General features: G+C 40.6%; 1 protein-coding gene across 2 annotated transcripts in view; it reads left to right on the top strand.

Moving 5' to 3' along the window:
- The window catches only part of PGM1 (phosphoglucomutase 1), a 90,410-nt gene that overhangs the window by 49,946 nt on the left and 23,440 nt on the right, over nt 1-17,024 (top strand). For both annotated transcript variants that reach the window (XM_006862464.1, XM_006862463.1), the window contains exons 4-7: nt 887-1,012; nt 4,075-4,265; nt 5,559-5,713; nt 9,914-10,029. In XM_006862464.1, coding sequence (XP_006862526.1) covers nt 887-1,012; nt 4,075-4,265; nt 5,559-5,713; nt 9,914-10,029 — 588 coding nt within the window. The remainder of the gene's footprint in view (nt 1-886; nt 1,013-4,074; nt 4,266-5,558; nt 5,714-9,913; nt 10,030-17,024) is intronic.

Below are 17,024 nucleotides of genomic sequence, written 5' to 3'. Positions count from 1 at the left end.
CCACTGACTCTGGGCCCAAGAGTCCCCAGGTCTCCTCACACTGCTTGCCCTCCATGTCCCCAGCTGGGTCCACAGAAGTCCACTGAACATTGTAGGGTTTAGCTTGCTGCTTTATTGCTGCTTTTACCCCATTTCCCCCCATTGGTGATGTGTGTGGTCACCAATCAGAGCGTGCATTTCCATTGAGTCTTAGTCTTGGAGGCGGGTTAATAGCAATAATCTTTAATATTTGTTTTATTCCTTTAGCAGTGCATTTAAAAAAGGATTCATTAATATTTTTTCATACTTTTTTTTTTTTTTTTAAACCAGTCAACCTGGACTAAAAGGAAAGGGAAGAAAAATAGGCCTTACTTTTTCTGTTACCTATGACACCAAAGGAGTCCTGGTGTGGCTCTGTAGGATAAGCACTAGACTGCAAAGTCAGCTTGAACCACTAAGTTGGTGATTCAAACTGCCCAACCACTCCTCTGAAACCTCTACAGGGTCACTATGAGTCAGAACTGACTCAATGGTACTTAACAACAGCACGACACACAACACTCCTCTTATGGAGATGGGTGGGTAGCAGTGTGGTGGCAGAGCAGAGTTTACAGGCAGACAGACCTCGTAAAAAATTCCCTCTATGCTCTGTCTTAACTGAGAGGGCAAATTACTTATCCTCTTGGTTCTTTAGTTTCCTCATCTATAAAATAGGGCTTATAACATTTACCTTTCAAGGCAATTGTTAGTATTAAATAAGATATCATATAACATCTCTGGCATATGGAAGCTGCTTAATACTTGTCCTTTTAAAATTGGCATCTCAAGTTTACAGTAATAATTGCCAACTACAGTATCTCTAAATATATTTGGTGGTTCCATCTTTTGATACTGCTTGTTCTTACAGTGGAAATTGTGGATTCGGTGGAAGCCTATGCCACAATGCTGCGAAACATATTTGATTTTAATGCACTGAAAGAACTGCTTTCTGGGCCAAACCGACTGAAGATCCGTATCGATGCCATGCATGGAGGTAGGGGCCATTTCTCTTTCATCATTTTCTCTGAATGATACAAAGCTTCTCTCTGCTGCCTTTAGTATGATGCTTTAACAATCCTTCTCTTAAATCACTCTCTGATGACTTATAAAGAGTTAGTTTTGCAACCGTTCCAGCACATTGGTACCTACTCATAGTGACCCTGTACACAGTAGAAACACTGCTCAGTCCTGCACCAACCTCAGTCATTGCTACGTTATAGCTCATTGCTGCTACCACTATGCCAGTCTATCTTATTAGGGGTCTCCCTCTTTTTTGCTGACCCTCCACGTTACCAAGCATGATGTGCTTCTCTGGGTACTGGTCCCTCTTAATAATATGTCTAAAATATGAGAGATGAAGTCTGGCCATCCTGGCTTCCATGGAGCATTCTGGCTGTACTTCTTCCAACACAGATTTGTTTGTTCTTCTGGCTGTCCATGGTACCTTTAGTATTCTCCTCCAACACCATAATGCAAATGCATCAGTTCTTCTATGGTCTTCCTTATTCATTGTCCAATTTTCACATGCGTATGAGACTGTTGAAAATATCATGGTTTGGGTCAGGGGCCCCTTAGTCCTCAAACTGACATCTTTAGTCACACAGATAGACATCCAATTCAGATAATATATGTGGCAAAAATATTAGAGACATTCCTTGTGGCAAGCTAGTCTGAAGGTCAATGTTTCCACATTAAACAACAGGAAGTAGGTCTTGAGTAACACACAACTGTTGTGAATGTTCCCTCCTCCACAAAAGATACCTTCCATTCTTCCTGAACACCCACATCCAACCATTTTTGAGATATGGTAAACATGTTCCTGAGCCCCATGTCCTGACTCCCCTGCCTCCCAACCCCCACTCTTTTTCTTAGGAGAGGAGGGAGAGCAAGTTAAGGATTAAATTCAGGAGAACCACAGGATGTGTGTCTCCCCCTCTTTTTCCTCTGTTGGATGTGTGACCAAGTCATTACAAATGACTGTGGTCATTGTGAACCTGATCATTGAATTTTCACACATGGAGCAATATGGAATTTCCTGGGCCCTGAGATTGGCTAATTGGTTTTTTTTTTTTTTTTTTTCTCAATACTTTAGAACTTTAGAATCTTTGAGTGACAAGGATTCTCTATGGTAATGGAATTCAACCTCCTTCCTGCTTGAGGAATACTTTCTGTCTGTGCTTGAATCCTTTTGAGGCTGTTATTCAGGGCATTCTGTTATACTATAAATCCATTATTAGAAACCTTCTTCTGGTTTGGGCTGACATCTTGAGGTATGGTAAACCTGTACCTGACTGAGTCCCATGTCCTGACTTTCCTTGAGTCCTACCTGGCTTGACTTCTGGAGTAATACAGAATAGGTCTATGTCCTTGTTGATGCAAAGCTATCCTGTCATTTCATATCATTCAATAGACATGTATTGAATACCTCCACACATATGCCTAAGGACAGCAGGGACTCAGCAGACAACTTCCTTCAAAGAGCTTGTGATCCTGTGGAGAGATGACATGGCTAACAAGTAACATTGCCAATGAAATGCGAGTTGTATAGAATTTTGAATTTTTTTTCTGGGAGTGTGGAAGAAGGTGTGGCTTTACTACGGGTATCAAGAAGGGTTTCCTGGAAAAAAGTGGTAGCAAACTCAGCTTTCATGAAAGGAAGACCTAGAGTGGTTGAAAATCAAGTGAAGGTCATTCCCCACTTGGTATGTTCCAGGATTGTAACCTTTCACCATACTTAATTCAGTTTGTATACTGAGCAAATAATCTGATAATCTGTATTATATGAAGAAGAATGTGGCAAAACAACTGGAGAAAACTCATCAACAACCTTCAATATACAGATAATATCTTTCTTGCTGGAAGCAAAGAGGGCTTGAAGTGTTGAATGGTGAAGCTCAAAGACTTCAGTCTTTAGTATGAATTGTACCTCATAAATAAAACTAAAATCCTCACAACTGGACCAATAAATTAGTATCATGATAAATGAAGAAAATGTAGACATTGTCAAAGATTTCATTTTACTTGGATCCACAGTCAACACTCATGGAAGCAGCAGTCAAGAAATCAATCAATGTATTGCATTAGACAAATACATGAAAGACCGCTTTAAAGTGTTAAAAGAACAGTTTAATGACTAAGGTGTACCTGAGCCAAACCATGGTATTTTCAATTGCCTCATATGTATGCGAAAACTGGAAAATGACTAAGGAAGGCCTTAGAAGAGTTGATGCATTTGAATTTTGGTGTTGGCAAAGACTATTGAACGTACCATGGACTGCCTGAAGACCAAACGAATCTGTTTTAGAAGTATGGCTGTATTATTCCTTGGAAGCTATGATGACAAAACTTCGTCTCTAGTACTTTGAACATGTTAGGAAGGACCAGTCTCTGGAGAAGGACATCATGCTTGGAAAAGTGGAGGGGGAGCAAAAAAGAGTTAAGGTCCCCAACAAGATAGTGGCAGCAACAATGGGCTCAAACAAAATGACAGTTGTGAGCATAGGGCTGGGCCGGGCAGTTTCTTGTTGTGTTGCACGTAGGGTCACTATGAGTTGCAATTGACTCTATGGTACCTAGCAACTACAACAAGAAGACATAGAGAGATTAAAGAACTTACCTACAGTCATATAGCCAGTGATTGGTTGATTAGGGATTTGAACATAGGCACTTTGGCTCCAGAGTCAAAACTCGTGACCACTAAGTGTAAGTGCTTATCAGGTTGAGGGACTGGATGATAAATGTTTGAGAAGCACCTGACGCAGCTATATAGTAGAGCCTCTATCCACATTAGCTCCCTTCCCTTCCTCACTATTCTTCTCACGAATGGGCCCCAACCTTTCCAAACTAATCTCTCATTATTCCCTTTTGTGGGGCCTTTTATCCAGTCAGATTCCTCTCTCCTGTAGTCCCTGAAGGCAGTCTGCATGTTCCCACTGTGCTCAGGCCATTTCCTTCCCCAAATGCTCTGCCCACCCCCCCCCCCCCGCTGTCCTCTCATACATGAATAATACTTATTTTTTTTTTATTCTTCACACTTCTATTTTGTGCTTCACATAGTTGTGGGACCGTACGTAAAGAAGATCCTCTGTGAAGAACTCGGTGCCCCTGCAAACTCAGCAGTCAACTGCATTCCTCTGGAGGACTTTGGAGGCCATCACCCTGACCCGAACCTCACCTATGCAGCAGACCTGGTGGAGACCATGAAGACAGGAGAGCATGATTTTGGAGCTGCCTTTGATGGTGATGGGGTGGGTACAAGTAAATTTATATGGACTTTGATGCAGACCAGGCTTGCTCTTGTGGGAAAAGGTGGGTTCTTCTGCCAGGCCTTGGGAGCCTGATGAGATAGCCTTCCGGTACTCCTCATTGCACCAGGGGTCAGGACTAAATTGTCTGAAGGCAGAAATAATGTGCTTGAAGTGTAACCGCACAAGATTATTCTTAGGCATTCATGTTTGCTAAGATTGGAAGTGGCAAGATGATTAGGTTCTAGCGGTGATGTAATGACTGGTACTTCCTGAATTGGTTGTGTTCTAGATAACCTGTCCTAAGGAGAGTTCTTCTCTCAACCAGCAACTGGCTCTTTACTCAATTTTATAGAAAGGGTTTGGCTTTACATTATACCAACTCCTTGATTCACATTAGCTATGTGAATGAATTATAATCTAATAGCCTACTTGAAGACACCAAAGAGTTAACCTCTGGTCCCTTCTCTCAATGAATTTTAAAAAATAAACTGCTTTATTTAAATTGGTAAATATGCAATAGATAGGAAAAGACAGTGTCTATTTAGGTTTGTATTCTAGGTATCTGGCAGTTGTAGGCACTGTACCTACACTCTTGGTGGGAAATAGATACACTTTGTTGTTGTTGTTACTGTTCTCTAACATTCATTAGAACCCACTCTTTCCTCAAAAATAATTTTTCGAATTTCAAATTTTGGGAAATTGAACGAACACCATCTTACAATGCACCCTTCTGATGCACGATGGGAATCTTTTCCTCCATATTCTCAGTTAATTGAGTACTTCCCCTGTACCAGGCACCAAGGAAGCCGAGAAGGAGACAGAATGTTTTGTTAGGAGTAGCACCAGATGGAGGGGTCATGATTCAGAAGCCCTTCCTTAAAGAAATCTGCTTTTGTTCCTCAAAAGATGCCTAGCAGACCTACAAACTATGCAAACAGTCAACATTTCCTCTCTTAGTGCATTTTCTCTTCTCCTTTGGGAGGGAGGTGATTGTTTACAGAGCTTAGAAAAAGGTCTAGGAGGTTAAAGTTAGCTCACCTTTGGAGAGAGAATAGAATATTTGACTCAAAAGGAGTTTGTGCTTGCATTTTAATTGAAAACAGTTTTAACTCCCAAGGGTCCAATGGTACTATATAACTCTATTAAAAATGAAATGTAGTATTTAAAACCCACTATGAATAATTGTGTCAGTTGTGTATAGTTTTGAATGTTATAAAACCTCCAAGTGAAAGAGTTTGGTTTCTTCAGCTGTTTGATTAAAATTTCTTTTTTTTAATCCCTCTTCTCCCAAAGGATCGAAACATGATTTTGGGCAAACATGGGTTCTTTGTGAACCCCTCAGATTCTGTGGCTGTCATTGCTGCCAACATCTTCAGCATTCCATATTTCCAGCAAACCGGGGTCCGCGGCTTTGCACGCAGCATGCCCACAAGTGGTGCCTTGGACCGGTAGGTCTCTCTCTTCCCTTGGCTCTCCTTGTTGCTTATCATCTTGGTCTTCACCATGCTATTCCCTGTGTCTGGTACACTCTTCCCTTCCCTCTCAGCTTAGGCATCTGATGCAGATGACGTGCTCAGCAAATGTTTTTGCACTAGATGTCCCTGTCCTTCCTCCATCCCAGTGCTCATAATATGTTCTGTTTACTTGCCTGTCTCCTCTGCTAGATTATAATCTAGACCATCAACTTCTGCAGAGACAATGCTGTCATATCTCTCATCCTAAATCCTGGTGTGGCACTGTGGGTTCATGCGCTAGACTGCAAAGTCAGTTTGAACCACAAGGTTGGCAGTTCAAGCTCACCAGCTGCTTCTCGGAAACCCTATACAGGATCGCTATGGGTCAGAACCAACTCTACGGCACTTAACAACAACAAACTATGCTGGGCCAAAGGGACAGGTCCATAGTAGGACACACACACACACACACACATATATTTTTAAATCAATGAACGAATGATAGCAGTTCCATCTACTTAAGGGATCCTGCTAGGGAATTGTTTTCCTTTAGCAGTATGCACAGAGTAAGGAGGAAAGAGCAGTTTTCAGTTATTTCAGTGTTTCCACAAAACTTCCACAGAAAAATCCCCACCCATTCTCATCAGATGCTTATAGACACAGAAACATAATACATGCTCATTTGTCCAAAATCAAAATTAACAGGTAAGGTCAAATAGGTAACACACACACACACATACACCAAACATGCTTCCTGCCCCCACCAAACACTTCTTTTTTAGGTAAAAGACCAATGACAATAACTGGTTGACGTCTCAGATGTGTTTGTTTTGTATTATTATCTTATTATAAAAAGGCTTCATTCAATTTAGCTAATGAGACCACATCTAAAACAACTGAAAAATTTAAGCAATGAATAGCAAATGAACATCCAGGAAAACACTGACTATAACACATCATGTACCCAGTAATTTCTGGCTGAATAAATACAGAGAAAAGAAGAAAGAAAAAGGAATTAAGGCTTGGTAGAGAGACAGATATATAAATCTAAGCTCTGATAATAATGTTGTTAAGTGCCATCAAGTCAGTTCTGACTCATAGCAACCCTGTACAGGGTTTCTGAGGAGTAGCTGGTAGCTTTGAACTGCCAACCTTGTGGTTATCAGTCCAGTGCTTATCCTACAGTGCCACACCAGGATAGCTAATATTTACTGAGCATTACCTTGTGCCTGATACTAAGTACTTTACGTGATTTAAGTAACTTAATTCTTAAACCAGCCCCAACAAGGAAATGCTTTAATAACCTAATTTTACAGGTGGGAAAACAAAAGAACAAAAGTTAAGTGACTTCCCCAAAGTCACATCCAGCTAGAAAATGGCTGTGTCAGGATTTGAACCCAGAGCCTGTGCTTCCAACTACTGAGTCATGTAGGTATTTCCTATGGGGTGTTATAGAATTAGAGCCGACTTCACTTGAGCTATTAAGAAAATAATGACTGCTATTCATATACCAGCTATTCCACGGGAGGAAGATGAAGCTTTCTGCTCCCGTAAAGAAACCCTGTACAGGGTCGCTATGAGTCAGTACTGACTCCACGGCACACAACAACAACAACAACATTTCATATATCTACACCAAACCCACTGCCATCAGGTTGATTCTAACTCATAACAATCATGAGGCTGTAAATCTTTACAGAAGCAGAAAGCCTCATCTTTCTCCCGAGGAGCAACTGGTGGGTTTGAACTGCCAACTTTGCAGTTAGCAGCCCAGGGTTTATCCTACAGCACCATCAGAGCGCCTTAATACTCATAGAGTGGTTTGTCATTTATACAGTGCTTTTACCTTGGCCATCCCGGTTGATCCCCTTGTTGTAGTTGTGTGTTGTCGAGTCGGTCTCTATGACATTCCTTATTTTGCAGAGGAGGCCATCAAAGGTCAGAGAAATTTTGTCCAAGGAAGTCTTGTTTGAGATCCCACAGCCACATCAAAGTTAGAATTAGAACTCGGGCATCTGTCTTCCGATCCTGTACTTGAAGCCATGAGTTAGTTTGTAGTCTTATTACTGCAAGTAGACCTATCAGGTTCTGTGACAATTACTCTGTCATTCAAGAGCAGTGTCGTTTCAATTTTTGGAAAAATGGATACGCTACAGATAGAACTTCAATAGAAATATCTCATGATCCAAGTTAAACTTTAATGTATTTTCACATTTGCAAAATATGTCTTAAAGGAATTTTCCTGAGCTGTTAGAATCCAAACATGACATTGCTGTGCTAGGAATAAGACAAGCATTCTGGAAGGCAAATTTGCCTAGACTAGTGTATGACATTTACCAGGTAACTTTTCCTGTTCAACAGAAACTATATATATATATATATATATATATGTTGTTGTTAAGTGCCGTGGAGTCGGTTCTGACTCATAGCGACCCTGTACAGGGTTTCCAAGGCTGTAAATCTTTACAGGAGCAGATCGCCTCATCTTTCTCCTGCGGAACCACTGGTAGTTTCGAACTGCTGACCTTGCGGCTCACAGCCCGATTCGTAACCACTACGCTACCAGAGCTCCTTATATATATATATGTATATATAAAAGCAAAAGCAAAAAACCTCAGGAGGGTTTCAATAATCAAATGATACATAAATCAAATCTGATGCATTGTGTGTATTCTGACTCATTATTACCTCATGCCTTACAAAGTAGAACTGAGCTCTGTAAGCTTTTTTTTGTTTGTTTGTGTGTATGTGTGTGTGTGTAATCTTTACGGAAGCAGAGTTGTTGTTGTTGTCAAGTGCTGTTGAGTTGGTTCCGACCCATAGCGACCCTGTATAGGGTTTTCGAAGAGCAGCTGGTGAGCTTGAACCACCAACCTTGCAGTTCAAGTGGCTTTGCAGTCTGGTGCATTAACCCACAGCATCACACCAGGACTCCAGCACCACACCAGGAAGCAGAGTACTAGACCTTTATTCTTTGGTGCGGTTGGATGGGTTTGAACTGCTAGCTTTTTGATGAACACACACTGTTTGTGCCATCTAGGGCCCTAAAAGATATATTGTTGTTGTTAAGTGCTGTTGCAATGAGTTGAAACTGACTCTTTAGCACGAAACCACCTACTACCGAGTGTCATCAAGGAGAGGCTGGTGGATTTGAACGGCCAACCTTGTAGTTATAAGTCCAGTGCTTATTCTACAGCACCATGCCAGGACTCCAAAAGATATATGTTGTTGTTGTTAAGGGCTGCTGAGCTGATTCCCAAATGCTATATGTTATTGCTGTTGTTAAGTGCCAGTGACTTGGTTCTGACCTGTATAGGGTTTCTGAGGAGCAGCTGGTGCGCTTGAACCCCTGACCTTGTGGTCCAAATCAACTTTGTGGTTTAGCGCATTAACCCATAGCACCACATCAGGACACCAAACGATATATTGTTGTTGTTGTATGCTGTCGAGTCAGTTTTGACTCATAGCGACCCTGTATAAGGTTTCTGAGGACCAGCTGGTGACTGAACCACCGACCTGGCAGTTCAAATCAACCTTGGGGTTGAGTATCTATGGCGCTCCACGAGACTCCAAAACGATATATAGGGAGCTAGGAAGTTGTAAAAGATGGGTTGAAAGGACAGTGGGACCGCTGAGCAGTACAAGTGAGGTGAGTGCTAATGGGTGACCCCCCTTCTGGTGCAGAGAAAGGAACAGTGATGGGGTCAATCCTGGCTGGTGCCCTTGGGCTGATCACAGAGAGTTCTCAGCTCTGTTTCCTTCCCTGTAACAGGATGACTTCCCCAAAGCAGTATTCTGAGATTCTATAATATGAAGAGTGCATTCAAACATCATTCTTTGGTTCTTTATGGAATGAGTGTAGAGGCAATTTTTACCCAATACACACAGGTTTCAAATGGCAAAAACATAGACATGCACATTTTACTATTGTTGCTTCTTCAAAAATATTAAACTCGGTGATCTGAATTCATTCTTTCTTTTTCCTCTTCTATCTAACTCCCCCGAGATCTCATATAATAGGCCATTGTGTACCAGTTTTCTCTGACGGTTTTCCACCAATCTTAGAATTATGTATACCTCTGAGCGATGCTAAATGGGACCCTTGATTACAATAACCGGTTGCTATTTTCCATCCCTCACATGGCCACGCTAACGGTTCTGCTGTGATGTAACTTTGATTTCATGCCTTTGAAGAGTGGCTAACGCTACAAAGATCTCTTTGTATGAGACCCCAACTGGCTGGAAGTTTTTTGGAAATTTGATGGATGCAAGCAAACTGTCTCTTTGTGGGGAGGAAAGTTTCGGCACTGGTAAGTATCCACTTCTGTGCTAACATTTTCCTGCCTGTAAACACTGCTTGCAGTGAAAGCTTAGACTGCTAAGGCAACCCTGAAATAGCAACGGTAGCTGATGTGTCCTAAATCAAGATAGCATTTATTTATAACAAGCCTGATGAAGTGTACACATTTAAAAAGCCACGAGCACATTCAGCCAGGGAGGCTAATTTTACTTTCAGAGGATCACATCTACCAAGGCAGGAAGTTCGGGGGCCTCCTCAGTGGCATGGCCATTGAGTCCATAGGGATTAAGTAGAGTGATAAACATTTTTTCTGTCCTCTCAGTGGTCAAGGAAACCTTTATAAATGTTGTCATTTATGGGGGAAAATATGGCAGTATGTACCAGTCAGACTTTTTTTTATTTCTTCTGTTTTAATTTAAGGGAGAGGTTTTAGCACATCATTAAAGTTTTCTCTTCAACAGGCAAAAGCATTCTATATCAACAAGCTATGATTTATTGAGGCTAAATGGAGGGTCACAGGAAAAGAGGAAGATGCTCAGAGAGACAGACTGACACAGTGGCTACCACAATGGGTTCAAGAATAGCACCCATTGTGAGGTGGACGCAGGACTGGGCAGTGTTTCATTCTGTTGTATGTAGGATTGCAATGAGTTAGAACTGTCTCCATGGCACTTAACAACAACAATAAATGGAGATTGTTAAATTGTTGTCAAGTGCCATCAAGCTGGTTCTGACTCCTAGCAATCCTGTATAGGGCTTCAGAAGAGTATCTGGTGGGTTTGAACCACCGACATTTTGGTTAGAAGTCCAGTGCTTATTCTACAGTGCCACACCAGGATTCCCTAGTAGAATGGAATTCAGTTGCTAGCTTATCAAGAAATTTCAAAATATGAAGTTTTCTGCTCCCATAAACATTTACAATCTTAGAAACTCTACAGGTTCTCTGTGATTTGGCACCGCCTTGGTGGCACACTACCACTACCACCATCAGTCTATGAGAGTGTAGTATGACAGGGGGGAGTGCAGTGTGTAAGGATGGTTCAAGTCCCATCCGCTCTATTGTGTGTCCTCTCCTTCCTCCTGTCTGCTGCCCCCGAAGCTCCGCCTCCTTCCTGGCTTTGCCTACTACCATTCTACCGCGTTCTCTCTCTCTTTTCTAGCTTTCTATTAAGGAGTGTAGGCCTTTCTAATCTGTTGGTGTCCAGCTAGGTTGTAAGGCACTTCAGTAGCCATGTCTCTCTGCTACTCTGTCTTTGCCCCATATTTTGAAATAAAGCAACCAGTCTTGGTCCTTTAGTACTCTACTACCATCAGCTCTGGTAGTGTAGTGGTTATGAATCGGGCTGTTAACCTCAAGGTCGGCAGTTTGAAACTATCAGCCATTCCGTGGGAGAAAGCTGAGGCTTTCTGCTTCCATAAAGATTTATAGCCTCGGAAAGCCTGTGCAGGGTCACTGTGAGTTGGAACCCAACTCCACGGTACTTAACAACAACAACAAACCATTCTTTAAACAAAGATCAAAACCAAGCATTCTATCAATTGTGCAATTGAATTAGAATTCATGTTAAGTTAAAAAATACTGTTTTTGTTTCCTTTTCTACAAATCCTAGGGTGGGGTGAGTAGAATTAACTGGTCAATTTGAGGGACATGTTAGAAAGTTCTAAACAATTTAATATCTTTGAGGGAGTGGCACCACTCCTTGGCAATGGATTAACTTGATTGACATGAAAGGTGTTAAGAAAGATGGATGAGTCTGGGGTTGGACAATGTCCACAAAGAAAGTTGGAAAATTTCCAAAAATGTTAGGTCTTTAGTCATAGATTTCAAGGTTATTTCTTAGTCCTTTCCTGCCTCATGAAATATATATAAAACCAGTAACCAAACAAGTTTCTATTGAGTTGATTCTGAGACATGGCTGTTGTGTTAATCCATAGGATACTAGATGAATGACCAATGAGCCCTTGAGGGTTTTTTTTTCCCTTAAGATTCAGCCAGAGTTACCTTGTTCAGGCTTGATACCAGTCCTTTGAATGCAGGCACCCTGTCTAAATCTTGGTGCTCGCTCCCATATGCCTGTATTTGTGCTGAGTCCTATGAAAACTAGTGGAACAGAGAAGTCTAGAACTGGGTATGTGGAAGAGTAGTCATTCCATGAGAGGAATTTTGGGTAATGAAAGTTGGAAAACTTGGACTATACCTTTCTATCCTGTATATTCACAACTAGAATTTGAAGATTCCAAAGCATTTTATAGAAGGAATTCTGTTAGTGAAGTTTTGCCAAAACATGGCTAAGCTCGGTATTTTTTGTGTGTGTGTGTGTGATATATCCGGCCCTGTAGGATAAACCCTGGTCTGCAAGGCTGGTTTGAACCATAAGATTGGAGAGTCACACTCACCAGCCGCTTTTCAGAAACTCTATTCAGGGTTATTATGAGTTGGAACTGACTCGATGGCACTTCACATGTGATACATCCAGTAATACCTTGTCCCACACACCCATATGGGAAGCATGGGAAAGATGGCTCAAGGCCCCAGGCTCAAGTAGGAGGCCCTGGTATTGACTGGCTGGAAACAGAGTTAATAACAGAACAATACAAGGTACTTCTTTCTAATGTAAAAACCTTCAAATACTGGAATCTTCTCTACTTAAGACTAACCATCTTAGGTCTTCTGTACTTAAAACTAAACAGCCTTAGTTCCTTCAGCCTTTCTTCATTTGCACCAGCTTCTAGATACTTCCAAATAAATAGATCAGTGCTGTTCTTTGAAGGTCATACCCATAACTGAGCTCACATCCTCCAGGGTTCACCTGACAAGTAAAAAGTGAGATGGAATGATTATTTCTAGTGATTTGGATACTGTATTCTTCTTGATAATATGTTATGTTATGTTAGCTTTTAGAAAGTTTCATATCACTCAGCTCATGTAAGGTTGTGGATGACAAAACTCCCTAAATATTTTATCCAGAAACATTTGTTAAGAAAAATTCCCCACATTGTATTTGTGGACCTCATTTATTTGAACCAAAATATTAGACTTTGGACTACTCTTTGTTGAAGTTTGTTCTCATTTGTTTGTTTGCTTGTTAATTAACTCATTCAATACTAAGTGCTACCTATAGTTTTGTCTTCCCTTTTTAATTTAGTATATCTAGAGAGAGAACACTTCAAAAGCTCTCTTTCTTTGAAAAATGGTAATTGTTCTGTAATATTTAGAGACAGGCATTTAAAAAATTAGGATAGATATGTGTGGGTCTTAATTCTATGGATGAGTGCTATTAAACCTATTTAACTGAATTTATGATCTCTTTGTGTATAGAAGAGTTCCCTTATAGTGCAGTCTTTCCAACAACTCCTTTATAGAGTGTTCTCAGGGTGGATGTTAGTGAATCTATGAGTATTGGAAGATTTTTATTCTATAGCTTAGTTGAGTACAGTATAAATAATTTCTATTTTTCCCAGGCCTGAGCAGTGGTGACTTCTCCAGAAATCTTTCCTGACCTTCCAGAGTGGGTCAGATCCTAATGTTGGCCTTCATGGCACCATATAGCTCTCCTTTGTCGCGTGATTATAACTGTAGTTTTATCATTATGTTTTCACTAGACTGTAAGTTCCATGGTGACAGGACTCATATCTGTCTTGTTCTCCTTTCCCCAGATCTTCTCAGAGTAACCCTCGGTGCTCAGTAAACACTTGTTGCCTGAATGAGTCAGCACACTATTCACTTAGATAAGTAGAACCTTGGTGTTAGAAAAGTCATCCAGTGTCACTTCATGCTGGAATCAACACAAATGACCAATCAGTGCTTTTCTTTGAAACCCCCGAATGAATGGAGAATTCACTCATCTCACCTTGCAGCAGCCTGGGGCTCCATTCCATAGTCCAGAGTCGGGGACCCCAAGAACATTGCCATAAGAGATAAGATTTTAGAAAAGAAAAGTTTACTTGACGAGAGACGTCAAGAAATTAGACTCCAGTTTCATTTCACATTGTGTGGGAGAAGGTAGAATCTTCACTGAATCGTTCTCATCTTGTCTAGACGGGTCTGGTAAAAAGATGTGGGGATAAGATTCTTAGGATTCAATAGTGAGTAATTGTTAGCATAGCTAATTGCGATGGTCACAACTATAAAGATAATATGTTCTGTAACAAAAAGGGGGAGTAATTAATCTTACAGTCCAGGAACAGAGGACCCGAGGACCATCAAGGGAGAAGAGCACTAGTGGAATGTGGGACCCTATCCAGAGAAGCAGCAATAGCCGAGATGGAGGCAGAGATGAGGATGTGGAGAGAGGGAGCTGAGGACTGTGGACTCATGGAAAGAGAAAGGCTGTGAGTGTTTTTGTGTACATCCAAAAAAACAAAAAACGGAATAGAAGTAAATACTGTTCAATGGTGATTCACAGAGAAGATTGTAATCATCGCAATGAAACAATGAGTGTAAAACCAATGTTCTTCCATGTAAACTATAACTCATTTCACAGTAAAAACTTAAAAAAAAAAAAAAAAAGAAATTAAGAGTCTATAACTAACTCATCAAGTAAAACAAACCACTGGTATTTAAAAGAACAAAATATGTAAAATTACTGAGGTTACCAAATATACTCCTGTCTGTTCATTGTGTAGCAACAGCCACTTTCTTACATGATTATCACAACCACGGAGCTACTTACTTCCTTAGACATCAGCATCATGAAAGCGAAGGAGAGCTATGTTTGTTAGGCAGTCAGAAAGGATCACGTTTTTTAATATGTGGGACGTCAGCACTAGGCAAGGTAAACCTGTTATTGTTGATTGATCTCATAGTGCAAAGTTGTTTTTCCTCCTAACTGAAGAACATAGCGTACATATTTGTACATCATGGTGTCATGGCAAAGTGTCAGTTCTGTCTGACCTTCAACCTAATGGGAAATTTGTAAGACAGTTCAAAGTGAAGTCACTAAATGAATAGATTATACAAATGAATTATGATCACGTCAGTTTGGTGGTGGTTGTTGTTAAGTGCCGTTGAGTCAGTTCTGATCCATAGCGACCCTGTGCACAACAAAATGAAACACTGCCCAGTCCTGCGCCATCCTCACAATTGCTGCTACACTTGAACTCATTGTTGCTGCCGCTGTGCCAGTCCATCTCATTGGGGGTCTTCCTCTTTTTTGCTGACCCTCCACTTTACCAAGCATGATGTCCTTCTCCAGTGATTGGTCCCTCCTGATAACAAGTCTGAGTATGAGAGACGAAGCCTGGCCATCTTGACTTCTAAGGAGCATTCTGGTTGTAATTCTTCCAACACAGATTTATTTGTTCTTCTGGCAGTTCATGGTACCTTTAATATTCTTCTCCAACACCATAACTCAAATGCATCAGTTCTTCTTTGGTCTTCCTTATTCATTGTCCAACTTTCACATGCATATGAAGCTATTGAAAATACCATGGCCTGGGTCAGATGCACTTTAATCCTCAGACTGACAACTTTGTTCTTGAAGACTTTAAAGAGGTCCTTATGCAGCACATTTGCCCAATACGTTGTTTTGATTTTTTGACTGTTGCTTCCATGAGTGGTGATGGTGGATCTAAACAAAACGAAGTCTTTGACAACACTGGTGGTTAGCAATGTCTTTTTTTCTGTTTCATCTTCAGAAGTTCTAGTGATGATACAGGAGTTCCTAGGAGACACAAATGGTTGAACACTGACAGACTAACTGAAAGGTTGGTGGTTCAAACCCACCCAGAGGTATCTTGGAAGAATTGCCTGATGATCGATCTGCTTTTAAAAGGCCCCAGCCTTGAAAACCCTGTGGATCACAGTTCTATTCTAAAACACATGGGATTGCCATGAGTTGGAACTGACCTAATGACAATTGTTTTGTTTTTTAAAATATGCTTTATTGTTTTTATGTTCTCCTTCAGCAATTTTTGTACAAAAATTTCCATGTTATTGGCATGTCAACATTAACAATGTGTTAGCATTTTCATTCTGTTTCCATTGATTTATCTTCCCATTCCCGCCTTGCCATCTCATCTTTACATTTGAGTAACTGTTGAGTGTTTGGTCTCATGGGGTTCATTATTTAAGGGAGCACATTATTAACAGGTGATATTGTTTATTCTATAAGCCAATTTATCATTTGACTGAAAAGTGTCCTGCAGAAAACCCTCCATTTTTAGAGAAATAATCTCAGGGGTTCTTCTAGTTTTTATTGGTCCAGTGGGTCTGTTTGAATCTTATTGTAGATTTTTTTTTAAGCAATTTGAGTTCTATTGTACATTTTTTCTCATTCCCTCTACTGTGTCCCTGGTCTGGACAATCAGTTGTGGTAGCTGGGCACCATCTATTTCTAATGATCACAGATTTGAAGGGGTTGTGGTTTCTGTGGGCTATTAGTCCCATGAGCTAGTTTCTTCTTTGAGCCTTTGATTTTCTTGTTCTCTTTTGCTCCATATAAGTAGAGAGAGAGAGAGTTGCATCTTTGATGGCTGCTCACAAGCATTTAAGTTCCCAGACACTACTCATCAACTCAGACATAGCTAATTATCTTTGTCTTAAATGTCTTAGTTTATGCTGACTAACTGACTTGTCCACCAAGACTATGATTCCCAATCCTTTTGACTCAATAAACCAATTCTGAGTTACTTAGGTATGTGTATAATTTGGATATGTCCATAATTGGGCCCTTTATGTGATTTGTTATTTATATGGATATATATGGATTGCATCTCAATATAAGGAAAACAAAAATCCTCACCACTGGACCAATAAACAACATTCTTATCAATGGAGAAAAGATTGAAGTTTTCAAGGACTTCCTTCTTCTTGGATCAACTATCAACACTCAGGGAAGCAGCAGCCAAGAAATCAAACAACGTATTGCATTAGGCAAATCTGCTGCACAAGACCTTTTTAAAGTGTTGAAGAGCAAAGATGTCAGTTTGAGGACTAAGGTGCACCTGACGCGAGCCATGGGTCATTTTCAATAACTTCATATGCATGTGAAAGCTGGACAGTGA

Source organism: Chrysochloris asiatica, unplaced genomic scaffold (genome assembly GCF_000296735.1).
Source record: "Chrysochloris asiatica unplaced genomic scaffold, ChrAsi1.0 scaffold00048, whole genome shotgun sequence".
NCBI lineage: Eukaryota > Metazoa > Chordata > Mammalia > Afrosoricida > Chrysochloridae > Chrysochloris > Chrysochloris asiatica.
The sequence above is the reverse complement of the archived record's forward strand: the minus strand, read 5'-3'. Positions and strand labels throughout refer to the sequence as shown.